This window comes from Vigna unguiculata, chromosome 4 (assembly GCF_004118075.2).
Source record: "Vigna unguiculata cultivar IT97K-499-35 chromosome 4, ASM411807v1, whole genome shotgun sequence".
Taxonomy (NCBI): Eukaryota; Viridiplantae; Streptophyta; class Magnoliopsida; order Fabales; family Fabaceae; genus Vigna; species Vigna unguiculata.
This window is the reverse complement of record NC_040282.1, coordinates 38,031,883-38,052,793: the sequence shown is the minus strand read 5'-3', so window position 1 is coordinate 38,052,793 and position 20,911 is coordinate 38,031,883. Positions and strand designations below refer to the sequence as shown.

Sequence of the window (20,911 nt, the reverse complement as noted above, 5' to 3'; positions counted from 1 at the left end):
AAACCACAATCTCCCAATGACCATAATCATGCCTATAACCATAACCCTATATATGAAAATATATATAAACTCATCACCTAACAAGCCATTACACTAAATTCTACATCAATATTGTATATCAGGACATTAAACAATTTATTCCATTAAAGAAATCATTAATTGACCAACCACAAAAATATAAAGCTAAGGAATTAAAAAAGAAGAAGCTATCATATCAAAGCAAACACAAGCTAACTTTGTTATTCACAATGGCATGAGATTCACTTTGCTATCTTGGCTTTTATGTAGTTCCGGAGATTATTAAGCATACCAATCAATTATTTATTAAGGCACAATATTAAAAGTATTAAAATACATATTTTTTTACTGTGTGTTTATGAACTCGAGAGTTCCGATCAAACGTGAATAATGTTTTTGAGTATTCATTCAACATTTATCTTTTTGCACTCCTCCAAAAAAATAAAATAATTTCAAAGCCAAAATTTTATTTTGGATTAATTTATTTCATATATACATTGGATCAAAGGAATGAACATAAATGAAAAACAAATCAATCTTTTAGATACCAAGTTATCATAATTTGTTGTTGATAACTATATCAATGTGGTTGTTGTGGATAGGGTCAATATCCAATTTCGCCCGGTTAAATACAGTTGTTTTGTTAAAAAACTAAATAAATATAAATAATAATAATATATATATATATAAAATAAAATAAAAAATATGTTTTTGATTGATGGTAGTTTTTTTTTTTATTTTAATTATACCATGAAAAGAAGGGAGAATCTAATTTGTTATCACACCCTCCTCATGAGTCCAAATGTTTTGTACATATTTTCATCTCCAGTGTGTTATTTACACTCTTCACATGATATGTCAAATAAGAAAAGGACATTTTATAATTTTTGTTGTTAGAGAAGGTATAATATTAGGAGCACTTTTTTATAATAATTTGAATAAATACCTTGAATTTACGCTTATATGACGTGTCTCAATGATTTGTCAGGAAAGATATTATTTTAATGATTAGAAGCAAATGTTCCCAATAATAATATTTTTGTAGGGAATGATACGATCTTAATAGTTAACAAAAATATTCCTGGTAATAATTAGCATCAATAATATGAATAATATATTATGATTTGATCAAAATCTTTATGTGACGGAAAATATGATTCTAGTAATTACAATGTAACGATTTAATTTCTATACTATGTTTCACCTGGACAAATTCCTTCCTCATATATTTCATTATAATTAAAGACTAGGATTTCAGTGGTATCTTAAAGAGCCTATGTAAGCACAAAACATCTCCAATGCAAAACACATAACAAAACAAATTTGGAAACCTCTCTTTTTTTTATTACCAGAGCACACATGCAAAAGGAGTCACTTTACTATCCTTCTATATATCCTTTCAGACTGTCTTGCTCCTGAAAGGTAAATTCTCTTATTCTCTCTGCTCCTAATGTTATTCATGCTCATACTCTCTTCTCTTATAATATCAAATGTATGATCCATTGATATGTTGTCATTCGGTGATTTTGGGTTTGGATTTGTCATTGATATGCTCAACACTTCTCTTTCCTTTTATTTGGGATGCCATTATCTTAATAATTAGAAAGGTTTTTCCGTAGACTTTAATTATATTTTAAAAAAATATATATATATAAAAAAAATAAAAAATTATATTATTTCTTTTATAAGTATTGAATACTATGTCAAGTTTCAAACTTGCTTGATAATCAAAATACAGCCTTCATAGGCTTTTTATTCTTTTTTTAAAATTAATAATAATAAAAAATAAAAATTATAAAATTATTTTTGAATATCATATCAAGTCTCAGATTTGCTTGATAACTAAATCTCTTATCATGTAGGATCTCTTAATATTAATATATATATATATATATATATATATATATCTAAAATTTAGGAAATAATAATTATCAAACTATTTTTTTTATAAAGAACTATGTTATCGATGATTTTTAAATAAAAATACGTAGGAGTGAGGTACAATCCTCATTGGCCAAAAAAAATAAAAAAAAAATTGTTTTTAACCTATTATTTTTGTATGTGTTTTTTATTTTGTTTGATTTTTTATGGAACAAAAAATATTTTAAATATTAAATTTTATCTTGCACATTTTATTTTGTATTGACTTATCCATTGGTCTGGTTTTGAAAGTGATAGATATATGGTATGTTATTCTCTACTACTTTTATTTAATCTAGTATGAAGGTTTTATTTGACTTTTTGATTGGTTTGGCTTCTAATTGTTTATTTCCTAATATGTATTATTTTCATATATTTATCATAGGTATAGTGTCTTGTTGTATTGTTGATATGTGGGTTGTAATACCCAAATATTTCTTATATTTATAAATTTGGTCCTTTTTTGATGAAAACAACTTTTATCTTATCTAGTCTAGAGATAGAAAATACTATCAAAATTGGAAAATAAAAACAAACAATAAAAAAAATGAAAGCCGAAGTTAGCTAGAGTCTTATATCAATATTTTTATCAATGAAAGTCTAACCTTCAGGATTCAATACAGTTTTAATAAGATGTTATATGATTTTAATTCTAAGAAATAATCAATTTTGATAAGTAAATATTTCTTATCCAAGTGCAATCATAAGATAAAACAATTATTATTAAGAGAAAACAAATTTAGTCTTGATTATATATTATATATATATATATATATATATATATATATAATTCTATTTAAATGATAAAAAAAAGTAAGTACTACAAACTAATATTTATTAGTTTTTCTGTATTTATCATCACTAAGGGTCGGTAGGTCAATTTTAGTGGCGAAACTTGGACAAAAAATTTAGGGGTGCTAAATTAGATTTTTATATATAATTTTTTTTAATTAATAAAAAACTCATCATTTTCTCTCTACATTTCTTCTCTGCTTAAAAATTTCACTATCATTTGCTATTATATCATGATACCAAATCATTGAATACCATTTTAGATAAGCCTTTCCTATCTTATCAATTTGATTTGGTGGGTATTGTGAAATCTGAGGATGTTTTTGGGAATCACGTTCTAATGAAATTTTAAATTCATTATATATAATTTTAGGAACTTTAGAGATTTGTTTTTCATTATCTTAAGTTCTAGGTTCTTATGAAATTTCTCAAGTTTAGTTAATGCAATTTTTTTCATCTTTATCACAAACCTTTTTCCTTTAAAAAAAGAATTAATTCTTCTGCTCTTTATCATAATCTTTCTAATATAAATTTATCATCATCTCTTCCTATAAATTCAAAACTTTAAAAAATTTACCATAGGGAAGAGAACACAAAATTCCTAAATTTCATAATTAAGGGTTATACTAATTTGAAAAAAAAAATATAAGTAGGATTCATACCAATTTCATAAGAGAATCCTAAAATTATAAGGGATAAACATCCTAAGAAGAATCATAAATCTAACATACATAAATAATTATAAGATACTATGATAGAAAGATCTTATAGTAAAAACAAAACCTAATCTCTTTTATAAATCAATGTTTTCATTAAATTTTTTATTTTATTTTTTATTATTATTTTCCATAATATAAACTTAATATAAATAATGTATAATTATAATTAAAAATATATATATAAATATATAAAAAGAATTTCAAAAATTTTGGAGAAGTCGTGGTTCATGTAACTGTGATGTTCTGCTAACGTTATCAATGTTATTTCTTTCTGCATTTCTAATTTTATTCTACCAAAAAATAAAATAAAATATATATTTTCAATTATATAATTCAGAATATATTCATATTTAAGATTGCACATTTTAAAATACAAAATTAAAAGTGTATTCCAAACTTTATATTCATAAAATACAATATTTGCATCTTAAATTACATACCAAAAGACAATAATTTATGAGATGTAGAAAAAAAAAACTGCCAATTATCAAATTAACAGTGTACTGCTTTTCAAAAGATAGATGTCTTATCTTATAACGCATTAAATTGTATAAAAAAAGATAACTATTAGCATTAAATAATAATAGAAAACAGTTTTATATATCATTTCAGTTTTTCAGCAAAATTTTGATTACAAAAATTATTTTCAAATGTCAAACACAAAAAAAAAAATTAACTTTTTTATTTCAATTTTTATATTGTACTTTTATTGTATTGATAATCTTATTTTCATATTCATTCTATTCATTAAATATTATACTTCAAAAAATTAATAATAATATATATTTTTTCTATTATTATTCTTGAATATTTTAATGTTAACTACTTGTTTTTAACCAACAACTTAGTTAACGAGACAACTGAAATCATTTTAAAGTAGAAAATATAATTAAAAATATGACAATATATAAATTAAAATAATTAATCTACAAATAAAATAAATAAAAATATTCAATTTTAAAAGTAACGAGACAGACAATTCAAAATTGTAAAAATTTATGTATTTAAAATCAATAAATATATTAATTAAAATAATTAATAACTATGTTTACTTTATAAAAATCATACTAACCAAAAAAATTCATAAAATATTAATTCATATTTATTATTTTAATTCATTTAAAATAAGATTATATTTTCTATTTATATATTAACAAGAAATAGAAATTTAAAATATAATTAAGAAGAATATTTGGGAAGAGAAAGTTTTAAAAATTACATTCGTAGATAAAAATAATTTTTCTTTAACTATTTCCTATAACTTTAATCTAATAGTAAGGGTTCATTCATTCCATATTTAATATCAGAACAACCAATTTTCATATGCTATAAATTTATAAGAAAGAAAAACAAAACAAAAAAGATATGAATTGCTATAAATGACAAAGTTATATTTTTTAATATTAAAAGGTAATTGCTACAGTCATCTGTGTTACGTATTTAAATATTGTGAAATATATTTTTATTTTTGAAAATTAAAAGATTTTTTTTTTTCAAATATACCGTTTTTCTATAGGCTCTTAGCTAGTTCGACTATATCTTCTCAGTTTCCACCTGAAAATCCTAATCCCGTTTTGCAGGTCAGAATCTAAACAGAAGAAATAATCTCTAAAACAACAAAGTGAAGATCTAAACAGAAGAAACCTCTTCCAAATTACCTTAATATTCTCAATAATCTAATATATAAACACCTTGAATCTTCGAAAATATACTTTACTGTGTACAGAAAACCTCGCTTTCGGTTTGGGGAGTTTATATACGAAAGGTATATCATGAATCTAACACCTTTTTTCTCTTCATCCATGGCAGCAGAAGAAACCATGGTAGAGTTGAAGCCACAACCCAACAAGAAACAGAAAACTGGAGGAGAGAGAGAAGATGAAAGGGACTTGCTGAGTTTGTTACCTGACGATGTTCTTCTTCACATTATGCATTTCATGGACACAGATACCGCAGTTCGAACCTCTTTCTTATCCAAACGATGGAACAACCTTTGGAAATGTCTCAAAACTCTCTGTTTCCGACGCCGCGACTTCAACAACGTAGTCAGCTACAACCAATTTATCTACCACGTTGTCTCCCAGAGAGACACTTCCATTCGTTTGAACCGTCTTGATTTGGAAGCACGCATCATAGCACAAGATCTTCTCAACCTTGTCGTTCCTCTTCTGCATTCTGTGCCACATTTGGGAATCCATCTCGATCACATATCTTCTAAAAGATTTTACTGTCTCATACCTCAAATTTTTGCTTCACACTCTCTCACATCTCTCACTCTCGCTCTCGCAAACCAATGCGTTCGTCGTGTCTTTAAGCTTCCACATTCTCTAGAACTGCCAGCACTAAAAACCTTGAATCTCACCAATGTCTCTTTCACCGCAAGGGATGAGTGCGCTGAACCCTTTTCGTCCTGTTTGTTGTTGAACAGTTTGGTCCTTGTGAGGTGTTCTTTGAGCAACCCTGCCAAAGTCCTCAGCATATCAAATCCAAACCTTTCTCGTTTCACCATGAAAAGGTACTCTGAAGTGAAGTACAAGATTGTGCTTTCTACTCCGAATCTCACCCATTTTGCTATCAAAAGTTCAATATTCTTTAGTGAAGTCTCCTCCACGTGTGATCTTGCACTTCTTGAAGAAGCCAACATCGACATCACTTGGTCTGATTCTCATGCAATCGTTCATGGGTTGCTGAAAATGTTATCCTATGCAAAGATATTGGCACTCTCTGAGTATATCCTTACAGTAATACTAGACGTGAGTTACTTTTGTTTTGTGCTTTTTTCTCCCCTTGTTTGCATTCTTAAGTCAATTTTTTTAATATGATCATAATCCTTTTAGTTACGTTGCATAGTATCCATTAAAACATGTGTTGAGTTTTCTCTGATTGTGTAGGGTCAGCTATTTCGACCTCCAAGTATTCCAATTCCGTGCTTTGTTAGACTGGAGACATTGACGGTGGAAAACATTCAACAAGAAGCTTTCGTGAAGGAATTATTTCAGAACTCTGAACCGTTCTGAACTCTCGTCTAACCAAGTAGAGATCATAAGTTTTTGAAATATAGAGATACAAAACGAATGGCAGAATAATAGTCTGCCCTAAGGATGAATGTCTTTTCCATGTTATAATGCCTGTATTTGTATGGTAAAAGAACAGTTACCATTAGATGATAATAGAACACAATTTTACATATGATTTCTGTCTAACATAAAAAATAATTTTATATTTATTTATTATACTTTTATTGTAATGATAATCTTATTTTCAATATTTACTTTATTCATTAAATATTGTACTTCAAAAAATTAATGGAAATAATATTTTTATTTTATTTTATTTTTTCTGTTACTATTATTATTTTTTATTTTACTATTACAATGTTAACTTCTTGTTTTTAACCAACACCTTATTAAAGCAAATCACAGCACCATTTTTTAAATTTAAACAACAATTAAAAATATTGTCTAAAAAAACAACAACAACAACAACGGTGGCATTAATTTTAGGCACAGTTTTACCAACAATGCTTTTATTTTCCTAAGGCCGTGCTTTTTAGCCAATACGGTATTTGATAGTTTTATGTAACATATTTTAAAACAAAAATGCTATGTATTTTTTATGCAATGAATATTTAATTGTAAAATTTGACAAACTTTTTTTTTATATAAAATTTCCTTTTCAATGCATACTAAATTATTTCCTTTTTTTTTTTTAAGTTACATCAAATCTTTCTTTCATCCATTAAAGTGTTGCCACATAACAAAACTTTGTTAAAAAATATTCTATTTAAAATTATTGTAGTTATGTTTAGAACATAAACGTTTACCACAAAAGTTATAGTTAATATAGTTAGGATGTAATTATTTCTACTTAGATCAAGTTTCATGATTTGATTGTAACTTGAACACCTACCTTCTACCACGAGATAATTGATGCAACTTGTACAATTTAATTATTATTGGGTCACATGATGATAATTTAAAATATGTAAGACTATTACCAGAACAAGCCCCTAAATCAAGAGCAAGAGAAGTTGTTCGTTAAGATTAATAACTTTAGAGCATGAAGTTTCGTTTCGCAAGTTTGACAACATCGTCAGGATTAGGATTGATTATTGTGTTTCCAAGGTATTGTCCTCCTTGGAGACTAAAACTCTATCACAGTTAAAAATAATTGCATAAGATACCAATTAACTTTTACTTTATGTTTATTTGAAAAACTAATAAATATTATTATAAATTTCAAATATCTTTTTAATTATAAATATAATTATATTCATTATTTTAATGTGTTTAAAATATAATTATATTTTCTATTTCAATATTTATACAAAAGAATAGAATTTTAAATTATAAATAAGAAGAATATTAGGGTAAAGAAAGTTTTGAAAACTGCATTCTTATATAAAAGTATTTTTTTAACTATTTCCTATAAGTAAGGGTTCATTCCATTTTAATATCAGAAATATCTATTATCGTATACTATAAATTTATAAGAAAAGAAAACAAAGAAAAGAAAAGTATGAATTGATATTGATATAAATAACAAAATTATATTTTTTATATTAAAAAGTATTTGCTATAATTGTTTGTATTAAACATTTGAATATCGATAAATATATGTTTTATTTTTTAAAAAATAAAATAAATTTTAAAACTAGATACACCAGTTTTTCTACTTATTTTTTTAAAACTAGATACACCAATTTTAAATTATATTTTTCTACTTAAGAAAAAAACATTTTTTCTACTTATCGATACACCAGTTTTCTACGATTTTCATAGACTCTTAACTAGATCGAGTAGTTCTTCTCAGTTTCGATCTGAAAAAACTAATCCGGTTTTGTAGGTCAGAGTCTAAACAGAAGAAATAATCTGTTAAAACAATACAGTAAATTTAAATGAAGTTATCTCTAAAATAACACGTTCAGAATCTAAACAGAAGAAGCCTCCTTCAAATTACCATAATATTCTGAATTATCTAATATAAACAGAAAAAACTGCTTTCTGTTTCCTTGAATTGAATCTCGCATTCGTCTTTTAGGGAGTTTATACATGTAAGGTATTTTATTAATTTAACTTCTTTTTCTTTTCTTTTCAACTAGGAGTGATCAGGAATTATATCTTCAAATATTCTTATTTTATATTTAAATAATTGGATCAGATTTTATATCTAAATTTATTTTTTTTATAAAATTAGTTTGAATTTTTTAAAATTTATATCCAAATTTTTAGATCAAGTTTAAAATCTAAAATTCATTTTTTATAAAAGAAATTTAAATTGAATTTTTTAAAATTTATGTTGTCGAAGACCGACATATATTTGAATTTGGTAGAATTTCAGATGGAACTGACTCGGTTGAAGTTTGGCGGCTGACACGACCAAATTAGGTCAAATTTTTGTTGGGATTGACTTGACCGACTTTCGGTTGAGCCAACTCAGCCGATTGCTCGAGACTTTACCGAATTAAGATTGAGATTGACTCAATCGAATTTGGCTGAATACGACCACTCGATATGACTGAATACAACTAATTTGGACCTCAACCAAATTATTGTATTATTGTAAGGAAAAAATAATATTTTTTTTAATTATTTAAAAACATAATTGTTATTTTGTAAAGATGCTACTTTTATATATATATATATATATATATATATATATATATATATATATATATATATATATATATATAAAAATTTAAGTATAGCTTATACATTTTTTATTTAATTTTATTCAGGTGATAAAAAAATTAAGTCCATTTAGGCCACAAACTAATACATATTTATCATGACTATGCGACATATAAGTTGGTCAATGTTGATAGGACAAGCTTCTTATTGCTCCTTCTTATAATTTTTTCCTTCCTCCATAATTTTGTTCATTTTAGATCGTGTAATTTGTAATAAAATTTTATATTTTAAAATATATAATTCAGAATTTAAATTGTACTTCCACTACTTGAAAACGATTTTTTTAATAATATCTATAACAATATATAAAGAGATTTCCTCTTTTGTGTCAGTATTTTAAAATTCTAATTTTATCCTTTAAAATATAATTATTTATTAAATTTTTGAAAATTGACTGTTATTTTAGAAGTTTTTTATAAAACGGTTTATCTTAGTTTCTTTTTTTTTCTTATTTATCAACATTTATTTTCTCATTTTTTCTGATATATTTAACTTTATTTTTAATAAATCTAATTTTATTTTATATATTAACTTAATAACATTATAATATCATCACATACTGATATAATATTATGCATATTTAAAAGATACGTAAGCGTGTGATAACGTTTGTGTTTACACTATTATACATAAAAGGCAGTTATCCTAAAATGACGTGATATATTGAATAAAAAAATTATGTAATATCTGATTTAAAACTAACTAAATCTTCTAATATCTATTTGAAATTAACGAGATTTTCTAATATCTATTTTAATCTATTTTTAGTTATAAGTAAGATCTTCTTTTTCTGTCAAAGTTTTCGTACTTGCAGAGCTTGAAATTTGCTATCTTCGTCTCTCCCAAAAGCATTTTTTGTTTTAGCAAGCGCTTCACTTGGTTGAACTCATTCTTCTGTCTAAACCATCTTTCTTCCAGTAAGTTAGTTTTTCGAAGTCTTTATTTTTCTCATTTTCTCATTAATTTTCTCTTAAATCACTTCAAATTTACTTTTCTTTTGAAATTTAAACGCTAATTTTCATCACTTTCTGTTATAAACGCTATGAAATTTATTTTGTCATATTTGAATTTATCTGATGGAGCATAAATGACATATGATAGGCTAGAGAAATTCAAACTTTAAAACATAATCATTGCATTAGTTAGAATCTTGTTTGTTTTAGGTTACAGGGCATTGAATTGATATGTTTTAATATGATATAATATTGGACAATGATACTATAAATCTTATTTTTTTTATTTTCATCTTTTATAATTTTATAGTGACGTATGTTATTATTAATGTACTAATATTTTTTTTTTAAATGAATCAGTAATCCACATTAAGTTACATCAAAATTAAAGAATAAAATTAAAAAAAATGAAAGTCATAATATAATTTTTTTATATTATATATTGATGTTAAGGAAACTGATCCAACGAAACTCATTCAACTTTGTTAATAAAAAAAAGAAATTAAAATTTGAAGAATCATTCTAATTATTAAAGAATGAGACTAAATGATTCTTGTGAAAGATTTCGTCTTCATATTAGATGATATTAGATGATCTTGATTTGGATTCACGTATCTTTTGTAGAAAGAAATAAAAAAATCTTCTTCATTTTAATTATAAATATAATTATATTTATTGTTTTAATATATTTAAAATATAGTAATATTTTCTATTTCTATATTTATAAAAGGTTAAAAAAAGAAATTTAATGTTAAAACAGAAGAATATTCGGGTGGAGAAAGTCTTAAAACCTACATTCTTAGGTAAAAATAATTTTTAACTATTACCTATAAGTTTAATCCTAGTTTAATAATGATGCAGAGATTATGTATGTACATATTATTTTATTATTTTACTCATACTTAATACATCTTATCTATAAAATAATAATATTTTTATAACGATATTAATTTATAATTTTTTATATTAATAACTTTAATATATATATATATATATATATATATAATTTCTAAATTAAATATATACCATAACAATTATATATATTTATTATATTTTTAAGAATTATCCTATAAATCTCAAACTAAAAATATATTAGTGTATCGGATCTCCCTAGAATCACAGGTTTAATCTAATAGAAAGGGTTCATTCCATATTTAATATCAAAACAAATTTATTAGAAAAAAAAATATGAATTGATATAAATGACAAAATTATATTTTTTATATTAAAAAGTATTTTCTACAATTATTTGTGTTAAACATTTATTGATAAATATATGTTTTATTTTTAAAATATTAAATTAAGTTTTAAAACTTAAGAAAAAAAATAATCCGCTTTTGTAGGTTAGAATCTAAACAGAAGAAATAATCTCTTAAAACAACACAGTAAATTTAAACGAAATTCTCTCTAAAACAACACGGTCAGAATCTAAACAGAAGAAATCTCTTTCAAATTACCTTAGTATTCTCAATTATCTAATATAAACAGAAAACACCGATTTCAGTTTTCCTTCTCGCATTCGTTTCGGGAGTCTATACATGTAAGGTATTTTCATGAATGAATCTAAGACTCTTTTTTTTCCTTTCAGCCATTGAAGAAGAAAAAGAAACCATGGTAGAGTTGAAGACAGAAACCAACAAGAACCAGAAAACTGGAAGAGAGAAAGAAGATGAGAGAGACATGCTCAGTGAGTTGCCAGATGATGTTCTTCTCCACATTATGCATTTCATGAACACAAAAACCGCAGTTGGAACCTCTCTCTTATCGAAACGATGGAACAACGTTTGGAAATGTCTCCCAACTCTCTGTTTCAGTCGCAGCGACTTCAAAACCCTCGCCAGCTACTACCAATTTGTCCACCACGTTTTCTCCCACAGAGCCACTTCCGTTCCTTTGCATCGTCTTTATTTCGAAGCATGCGACATCATAGCACGACAAATTTTTCACCTTTACACTTCTCTTCTGCATTATGTGCCACATTTGAGAATCTTTCTCTATCACCAATCCACAAAAAAGTGTAATTATTCCATACCTTTCATCTTTTCTTCGCCCTCTCTCACATCTCTCACTCTCATTCTTTCAAACCAAAATACTTGTCGTATGAAACTTCCACAATCGCTGAAACTACCAGCGCTCAAAACCCTGAATCTCACCAATGTCTGTTTCACCGCAAGGGACAGTACTGATGAGCGCGCTGAACCCTTCTCATCTTGTTTCGCGTTGAACAGTTTGGTCCTTGTGGGGTGTTCTTTGAGCGACAATGCCGAAGTCCTCATCGTATCAAATTCAAACCTTTCTCGTTTCATCCACGTAAAGTACTCTGAAGTTTCTCGTTACAAGATTGTGCTTTCTACCCCGAATCTCACCCATTTCGGCATCAGAAGTTCTGAAGCCTATGATGTCTCCTCCACGCGTGATCTTGCACTTCTTGAAGAAGCCAACATTGACATCACTGATCGTGCTTCTCGTGTAATCGTTTTAAGGTTGCTGAAAATGTTGTCCTATGTAAAGATATTGACACTCTCTGAGTGTGTCCTTAAAGAAATACTAAGTTTGAGTTACTTCGAACATTCAAGTGGTCGAAGAATAATACCGCTACGCTTTGTTAGATTGCAGACGTTGAAGGGGAAAAACACTGAACAAATAGAAGTGTTTATGAAGTACTTTCAGAACTCTCAAAAGACAGAAGTTGAGGTCATAAATTTTTGAAAGTGGTATCCTATTATATCCTGTGTTCCATACTCTTAGGTAAAGAAATACTTTTACAAATTTTAATTTTAATTCGTTTTATATTTCCCTTCTTCTTCAACAAATTATTAGATGTGTTATAATGTATTTGTCTTTGGTCGCACGGTTTATCCTAGGCGTCTATGTTCATATTTAGCTTGAATATCTTCATTTTGAAGAGATAACTTGTTGGTAAAATTCATATATTAATAATATTTCCACCGAAATATTTGTCTAATATTTTGTTTGGTCAGCGATGTTTGAAAGAAAAGGAACATTTGAACTCGCAGAAAACCTAGTTATCAAATAGCACTACAAGAAAAACGTTTATTACTAATGGTCCGAATCTATCGATAATAACCATAATCCGTTGATAATAATGTTTTATCAATAAACTTTTGACAACAAAAATCTTTTGATAAATATATCCTTGATAATACTTTATCGATAGATTATGTCAATAATTATCGACGAATATATCTGTCATTCATTATACCGCCGGTAATAGTTTCATTTTTTTCCTGCAATTAATAAGTTGGAGTTCACACAATTGTGTAAATAGATAAGCAAGATATATAAATGAAAGACAGATAAAACTTCCCATTTCTTTTAGATGTTTTCGATATATTTTTTTTTCGTTCGAGTGTTTCCTTACATGCCAATACTTTCAAATTTCCTGCATTTCTTGCATGTCACTTTGTAATGTAAGTTACAGCAGTACTGAACTCTTTCATTGAATGCCACTTTAAATACAATGAAGAATCTAAAGTGCTTAATTTGTTGTTGCTTCTTTATGCTGCATCAACATTTTCTAAATACCTTGATTCTTGAAAATGAATCACGTAGTGTTTTTATGTGATTTAGGCTAAGAATGGTTATTTTGGAAGAAAAGAAATGAATCGATGTATACAATTATTTTCAAAAGCAATTCAATAGTAAGGTCAGAGGTTATTTTTCCATTGAAAATTAAACCAGAAAATTATTGGTTCTCTTGTTATGCAAATATATTTTTATTGTACATTTTTTATACCGAATGTTTTAAGAGTGACATCGCAGAGTATTCTTTATGAGTCCATTCACATTTTATTTCCGGATCAAACTAACGGCGATAACTCTTTATATTTGTAGGTTAAATTATGTTTTTGGTTTCCATTTTTGTAACAAAATATCAATTTGGTCCATTTATTTTTTTTATTTCAATTTGATTCCTATTTTGGAAAGTTTAATGCAATCAAGTCCTTTTCGTTAATGGGTGCCACGAGTCAATTCCTAAATATTTTGAATTTTTTATTTTTTATTTATTTTTTTAAATTTTTTTAAAAAATTAAAAAATATGTCAACTAACATCATGCCACGTGACAGTGATAATGCACATAACATCATTCCTCTATTCTCAATTTGGTCTCAGTATTTTAATTTTCATCTCAATTTAATCCCAATTTTTGTAAAAATTATGCAATTTTGTTCTTCTCCAAATTGAAATCAAATTTAATTTCAACATAAATGTACACAAATATTTCTATCAAAATTGATATTTCAAGTAAATATTTTTAACAAGATTAAGTTTATTTTAATTTATATTTTACATTAAACTTTATTTAAAATTATTTTAATAGAAAATAATGCTAATAACAAAAAAAATCATAAATTATATTGATATTTTATTACATCATACTTTAATATTGTTTTTTATTTGAATTTATATTTTAAATAATTACATATTTTTAAAATGTGTAAAATTCAATAATTTCTATACAAATGTTTTAGTTGGTATAAAAATAACAATTATATAAATTTTAAAAATAAATTAACTAGTTTATGTAACAATCAAAAACAAATAAATTAAAAATTTGAAAACAATTTTAAGTAAAATTGAATGTGAAACAAATTTAAATAAACTTAGTTTTGTTAAAAATATATAATAAAAATATCAATTTGAATAAAAATATCAAATTTAATAAAAATATTTGTATAACATTTATATAAAAGTTAATTTTTGTTTCAATTTGGAGGGGGACAAAATTGCACAATTTTTACAAAAATTGGGACTAAATTGAGATAAAAATTAAAATACAGGGACCAAATTGAGAATGAAAAAATGACACCTGACATAATAGTGACATGTGACACAATGTCAGCTTGGCACGTGACAAATTTATAATTTTTTTAAAAATTAAAAAAAAAATTCAAAAAATTCAGGAACTGACACGTGACACCCCTGACACGTGACACCCCCATTTAACACCGTTATTACACCACTAACGGAATTGAGATTTCCAAAATAGGAACCAAATTGAGTTAAAAAAAATAAAGGGACAAAATTGATATTTTACTACGAAAATGAGGACTAAAGACATAATTTAACCTTATTTGTACTATCTTTTATGTCGTTGTTACTTTAAAAATATTTTTAATATATTTTAAAATTTAAAAATCAGTGGTCATGAAAATATTTGAAAATACAGTATAGGAATAGTAAATAAAAGTTTAGAAAAAATCTAAATTTAAGTCTACTGTTATTGTGATTAGGAAATTTTACTCCAATTTAATTAAAATATTCCTTCACATGTAGTTCTATTTAAAAAATATTTCACTAATTTTTATTGTTCTCTCATATTAGTTTGCCATATATAAAATAAGTTAAAGTTTAAGAAAATCTACCGAAACATATTTATATAGAATTTAAACACAATATTATAATTATAGTGTATTTGGATTGCAGTAAAAAAAATTATGATCGGTGAATGAAACGAAAATCTCATTCAACAGAAAAAATTCATACTGATGTTTTGAAAGCAACCCACACCTTAGTACTCAATGAAACAGAAAAAAAAAATGTCAAATATCATTATGTGATTTTCAATGTAAGAAAATTGTCAAATATAATTATGTGACTTTCAATATATAAAATGAACACACACTTAATATAGGGATTATGAAAAAGTTTTAAACACTATCGAGCGTTTAGAATTACTATGGTATTTTCGATAGGTAATCTAATTACAGAAAACATTATTTCATATTTTGCAACTTATGATATTTAAATTATCTTACTAATTATTTGAATTTGAATACTTTAACATATCCAAATACTTTGACATTTCATCTTTAATAATTATTTAACAATTATGTGATCAGCTTAACCATATTCACATAATCTTTAGCACTTTATTTTTTATTTTTAATTATTTCAATCTCGTATAAATTAGGCTTAAATATACAATCTAAAATCTAAAATTTATGTTTTAAAATACAAAATCTTATAGAGATGGAGGTAAAAATTATAGAAATACTGAAAGAAATGGCAGAAATAGTCTACCCCTGAGGATGAATGTCTCTTCTATGTTATAACGCCTGTATTTGTATAATAAAATAACTGTTACCATTATATGTTAATAGAAAACAATTTTATATATAAATTCAGTTCTTAAAGGTCTAACATAAAAAATAATTTTATATTTATTTATTATACTTTTATTGTGATGATAATCTTATTTTCAATATTTATTTTATTCATTAAATATTATACTTCAAAAAATTGATGGTAATAATATATTTATTTTATTTTTTGTGTTAGTATTATTATTTTTTACTTTAATATTACAATGTTAACAACACCTTATTAAACCAAATGTTTCAAATACATCTAGCACAATTAATTTTAAACTTAATTGAAAATAGTCGAAGATATAAAATATAATTAATAGTATATGAAACACATGATAATATAAATTAATATAACTAATCTATAAAGAAAGCAAACAAAAGTATTTAATTTTACAAGTAACGAGATAAACAACTCAAAATTATAAAAAAAGTATGTATTTAAAATCAATTAATATATTAATTAATTTAATTAATAAAAAATATAGTAACTGAAAATACTCATAAAATACATTTAAAAATAAACATATTTAAAATTATTAAATGCAAACAATGAAAACAAAGTGGACCATAATAACAATAAACATTTAAATAATTGCATAAGATACTAGTTATTTTTTAATTTATGTTTATTTTAAAAACTAATAAATATTATTATAAATTTCAAATAATTTAAATTATAAATATAATTATATTTATTATTTTAATGTATTTAAATATAAATATATTTTCTATTTATATACTTATAAAAAAATAGAAATTTAAAATATATAAATAAGAACGATATTGGGGTAATCTAAAATATAAAAAAATAGAAATTTAAAACATAATCCGGTTTTGTAGGTCAGGATATAAACAGAAGAAATAATCTCTTAAAACAACACGGTAAATTTAAATGAAATTATCTCTAAAACAACACGGTGAGAATTTAAACTGAAGAAACCTCTCTCAAATTACCTTATTAATCTCAATTATGTAATATAAACAGAAAAAACCGCTTTCAATTCCCTTGAATCTCGCATTAGTTTATACATGATGTAAGGTATTTCATGAATCTAACACTTTTCTCTTCTTTCTTTTCCTTTCAGCCATTGAAGAAGAAAAAGAAACCATGGTAGATTTGAAGACAAAAACCAACAAGAACCAGAAAACTGGAAGAGAGAAAGAAGATGAGAGGGACATGCTCAGTGAGTTGCCTGACGATGTTCTTCTCCACATTATGCATTTCATGAACACAAAAACCGCAGTTGGAACCTCTCTCTTATCGAAACGATGGAACAACGTTTGGAAATGTCTCACCACTCTCTGTTTCAGTCTCAGCGACTTCAAAACCCTCGCCAGCTACGACCAATTTGTGAACCACATTGTCTCCCAGAGAGACACTTCCATTGGTTTGCATCGTCTTGATTTCGAAGCATGCGACATAAAAGAAGAGCTTCTCCACCTTGTCCCTCCTCTTCTGCATGATGTGCCACATTTGAGTATCCATCTCCATACCCGTTCTCTAAACATGTTTAATTATTCAATACCTTTCCTCTTTTTCTCACACTCTCTCACATCTCTCACTCTTTCAATCGATCGGAGTCGTCGAATCTTTATTCTTCCACAACCTATACAACTACCGGCGCTCAGAACCTTGAATCTCACCAATGTCGGTTTCGTCGTGATGGACAGTGATGAGTGCGTTGAACCCTTTTCTTCGTGTTTGGTCTTGGACAGTTTGGTCCTTGAGTGGTGTTATCTGACAAACCCTTGGAAAGTCCTCAGCATATCAAATCCCAACCTTTCTCGTTGCACCATGAAAAGGTACTCCTTCAGGCTTCTACTTTCTACTCCAAATCTCACCTATCTCGCTATCGGAAAATCAATGTTCCCTTGTGAGGTCTCTTCCACGTGTGATCTTGCACTTCTTCAAGAAGCCGACATTGACATCACTTGTGATTCTCATGCAATCGTTCTAAGGTTGCTGAAAATGTTGTCCTATGTAAAGATATTGACACTCTCTGAGCCTGTCCTTAAAACAATACTACTTGTGAGTTACTTTTTCTGTGTTTTCTTCTTCCTTTGTTTGCATTATATTACGTGATTTTTTTTTTTTTGAAGATATTCATAATCATTTTAATTGCATTGCATAGTATCCATTGAGTTAATGTTATTGTGTAGGGGGTGCTAGAAGATGAAAGTTTTCAACATCCAAGTATTCAAACTCCACGAATTCTACCTCCGCGCTTTGTTAGATTGCAGACATTGAAGGGGGAAAACATTCAACAGACAGTAGTTTTGATGAAGTACTTACTTCAAAACTCTCAACTCACCGAAGTTGAGGTCATAAATTTTTGAAAGTTATATCCTATTTTATATATATATCCTCTGTTATACTCTTTTTATACTCTTAGGAGAAATGATGGGTTGAAACCTACATTTGACCACTTTTTTTACCACCTTAAAATTAACTTGTAATCCAAGACAAATTAACTTGTAACCTATGAAAGTGGTAAAAAAAGTGGTTAAATGTAGGTGTCAACCTATCATTTCTCATACTCTTAGGTAAATAAATACTTTTACAAATTTTAATTTTAATTCATTTTATATTTCCCTTCTTCTTCAACAAATTATTGATTGTGTTATAATGTGTTTGTCTTAGGTGTCTTCATATTTAGCTTCAATAAATGAACTTTATTTTGAAGAGATACGGTCTATTCTTCTGTTATGGCAAGTATTGCTTAGGTTAAACTCTTCAAGCGGAAATGATACATCAAAATATATATATATATATATATATATATATATATATATATATATATATATATATTTTGATAATTTTTCCACTCAAATATTTGCCTAATCTTTTCTATGGTTAGGAATGTTTGAAAGAAAAGGAACATTGAGGAAATTGAAGTCTTAGAAAACCGAGTTACGAGATAGAAGTAAAGGTAAGAACTGGATCAGTGACAACTAACTTCATTTTTTCTGCAATTTTGTTAGATTTCAATGAAATTGGAGTTCACACACTCGTGTAAATAGAAAAGCAAGATATAAATGAAAAGGACTGATAAAACATTTTATTTTTTGTTTTAAAGTTTTGATTGAAGTTAAAAGATGATATTATATAGGGTTTTGAAGTCAATGTTGTACTACAAATGACTTTATGCACTTGCCAATAGGTCACAACTAAATAACTCTTTTAAAACATGTTAAATGAAGGGTTTTTGGACTTATAGTTCACACACTTGAGATTGTAAAACCTGGTGGGTATAGTTGGATTCTTGTAAAAAACGAAATGAGAATAATGAAATTGTTAGATGTAAAGTATGGTTAGTTGCTTAAAGTTTTTTACAAAGATTTGGTAATGATTTCTAAGAGATATATTCACTAGTATTGGATGCAACAACGTTTAGATATTTAATTAGCCTAGTTGCACAAGAAGATTTGAATTTACATCTAATAGATGTTGTTACAGCCTAAGACTATTTGTATGGTTCTTTTCAGACTCATTGAAGGATTTAATTTATCCAACAAAGCAAATAATTCTAAAGAGGATTATTCAATAAATTTGAACAAGTCCCTTTATGAATTAAAGGGATAAGGATGTATGCGGACAACCGTCTTAATGAGTACTTGTTAAAGTAAGGGTATAAAAATGATCATATTTGTCCTTATATTTATATGAAAAGATCCAAATATGAATTTGTCATAGTTGTTGTTTATATAAATGACATAAACATCAATGGAACTCTTAATGAGCTCACAAAGGTGATTGATTCTTTAAAGAAAGAATTTGAGAGGAAGGATCTTAGAAGGACAAAGTTTTGTTTAGGATTACAAATTTAGTATTTAAACAAAGGTCTTTTTGTACATCAAGAAGCTCATATAATGAAAGTGCTTAAAAGGTTTTATATGGAAAGACTTTCAGTTAAGCGTATCCCGTTAAGAAGAACAACGGTACAAAAAAGGCAAAAATGTTATCTAAAAAAATTCAATCATACCTTAATACGACTACTTAGTTGCTTTATGTTAAGTTGCTTTTAGATTTTGTGAATCGCATTGAACGTCAACCAATTAGTCATGTTTGAGATCGATAATCAACATGACCGATCGGTACATACTGTACACATATCTCACGTTATGAACCCATTCACATTCAGTATTCGACGATGCTCAGACTTAGGTGTGCATATGTTTTCACTAATAAATTTAATGTGAATATATATTTGATAAAGACCCTTTTAGACCTCAAGAAAAAGAGGAAGAACTTCTCTAGTTATACTCGACCCGCTATAACATTTGTTGTAAATTTTTTAGCAAGATATAATTCTTCACTTACAAAAAGACATTGGACTAGAGTAAAACATATATTTCATTATCTTAAGGCCACTATGAATATGGGTTTATTTTACCCAAATGATTCAAAATCATATCTAATGAGTTATGCAAATGCAGGTTATTTATCAGTTCCTCATAATGGTCAATCATAAACAAAATATTTGTTCACATGTGGTGGCACAGTGATTTCATGGCGATCTATGAAACAATCCATAACAGCAACATCGTCAAATCATGCGAAAATTTTAGCATTACATGAGGCAAGTCGTGAATGTGTTTGGTTAAGGTATGTAATTCAACATGCACGATAAACTTGTAGTTTATCTTCGGAAAAAATGAAATAAGCAACTATATATGAAGACAATAATGCATGCATTGTACAATT

At 26.4% G+C, this 20,911-nt stretch overlaps 3 protein-coding genes across 3 annotated transcripts; all 3 read left to right on the top strand.

Annotated features, from left to right (window-relative positions):
• Positions 1 to 5,251: 5,251 nt before the first annotated feature.
• On the top strand, positions 5,252 to 6,466 carry LOC114180885 (putative F-box/LRR-repeat protein At4g15060). Its single transcript, XM_028067177.1, has 2 exons — positions 5,252 to 6,202; positions 6,341 to 6,466. The coding sequence occupies exons 1-2, from the start codon at positions 5,252 to 5,254 to the stop codon at positions 6,464 to 6,466; spliced, it is 1,077 nt and encodes a 358-aa protein (XP_027922978.1).
• Positions 6,467 to 11,703: 5,237 nt separating this feature from the next.
• On the top strand, positions 11,704 to 12,801 carry LOC114180884 (putative F-box/LRR-repeat protein At4g15060). Its single transcript, XM_028067176.1, has one exon. The coding sequence runs from the start codon at positions 11,704 to 11,706 to the stop codon at positions 12,799 to 12,801; it is 1,098 nt and encodes a 365-aa protein (XP_027922977.1).
• Positions 12,802 to 17,314: 4,513 nt separating this feature from the next.
• LOC114180883 (putative F-box/LRR-repeat protein At3g28410) lies at positions 17,315 to 18,543 on the top strand. The gene is made up of 2 exons (XM_028067175.1): positions 17,315 to 18,235; positions 18,367 to 18,543. Exons 1-2 carry the CDS (start codon positions 17,315 to 17,317, stop codon positions 18,541 to 18,543), a joined length of 1,098 nt encoding a protein of 365 aa, XP_027922976.1.
• Positions 18,544 to 20,911: the final 2,368 nt, after the last annotated feature.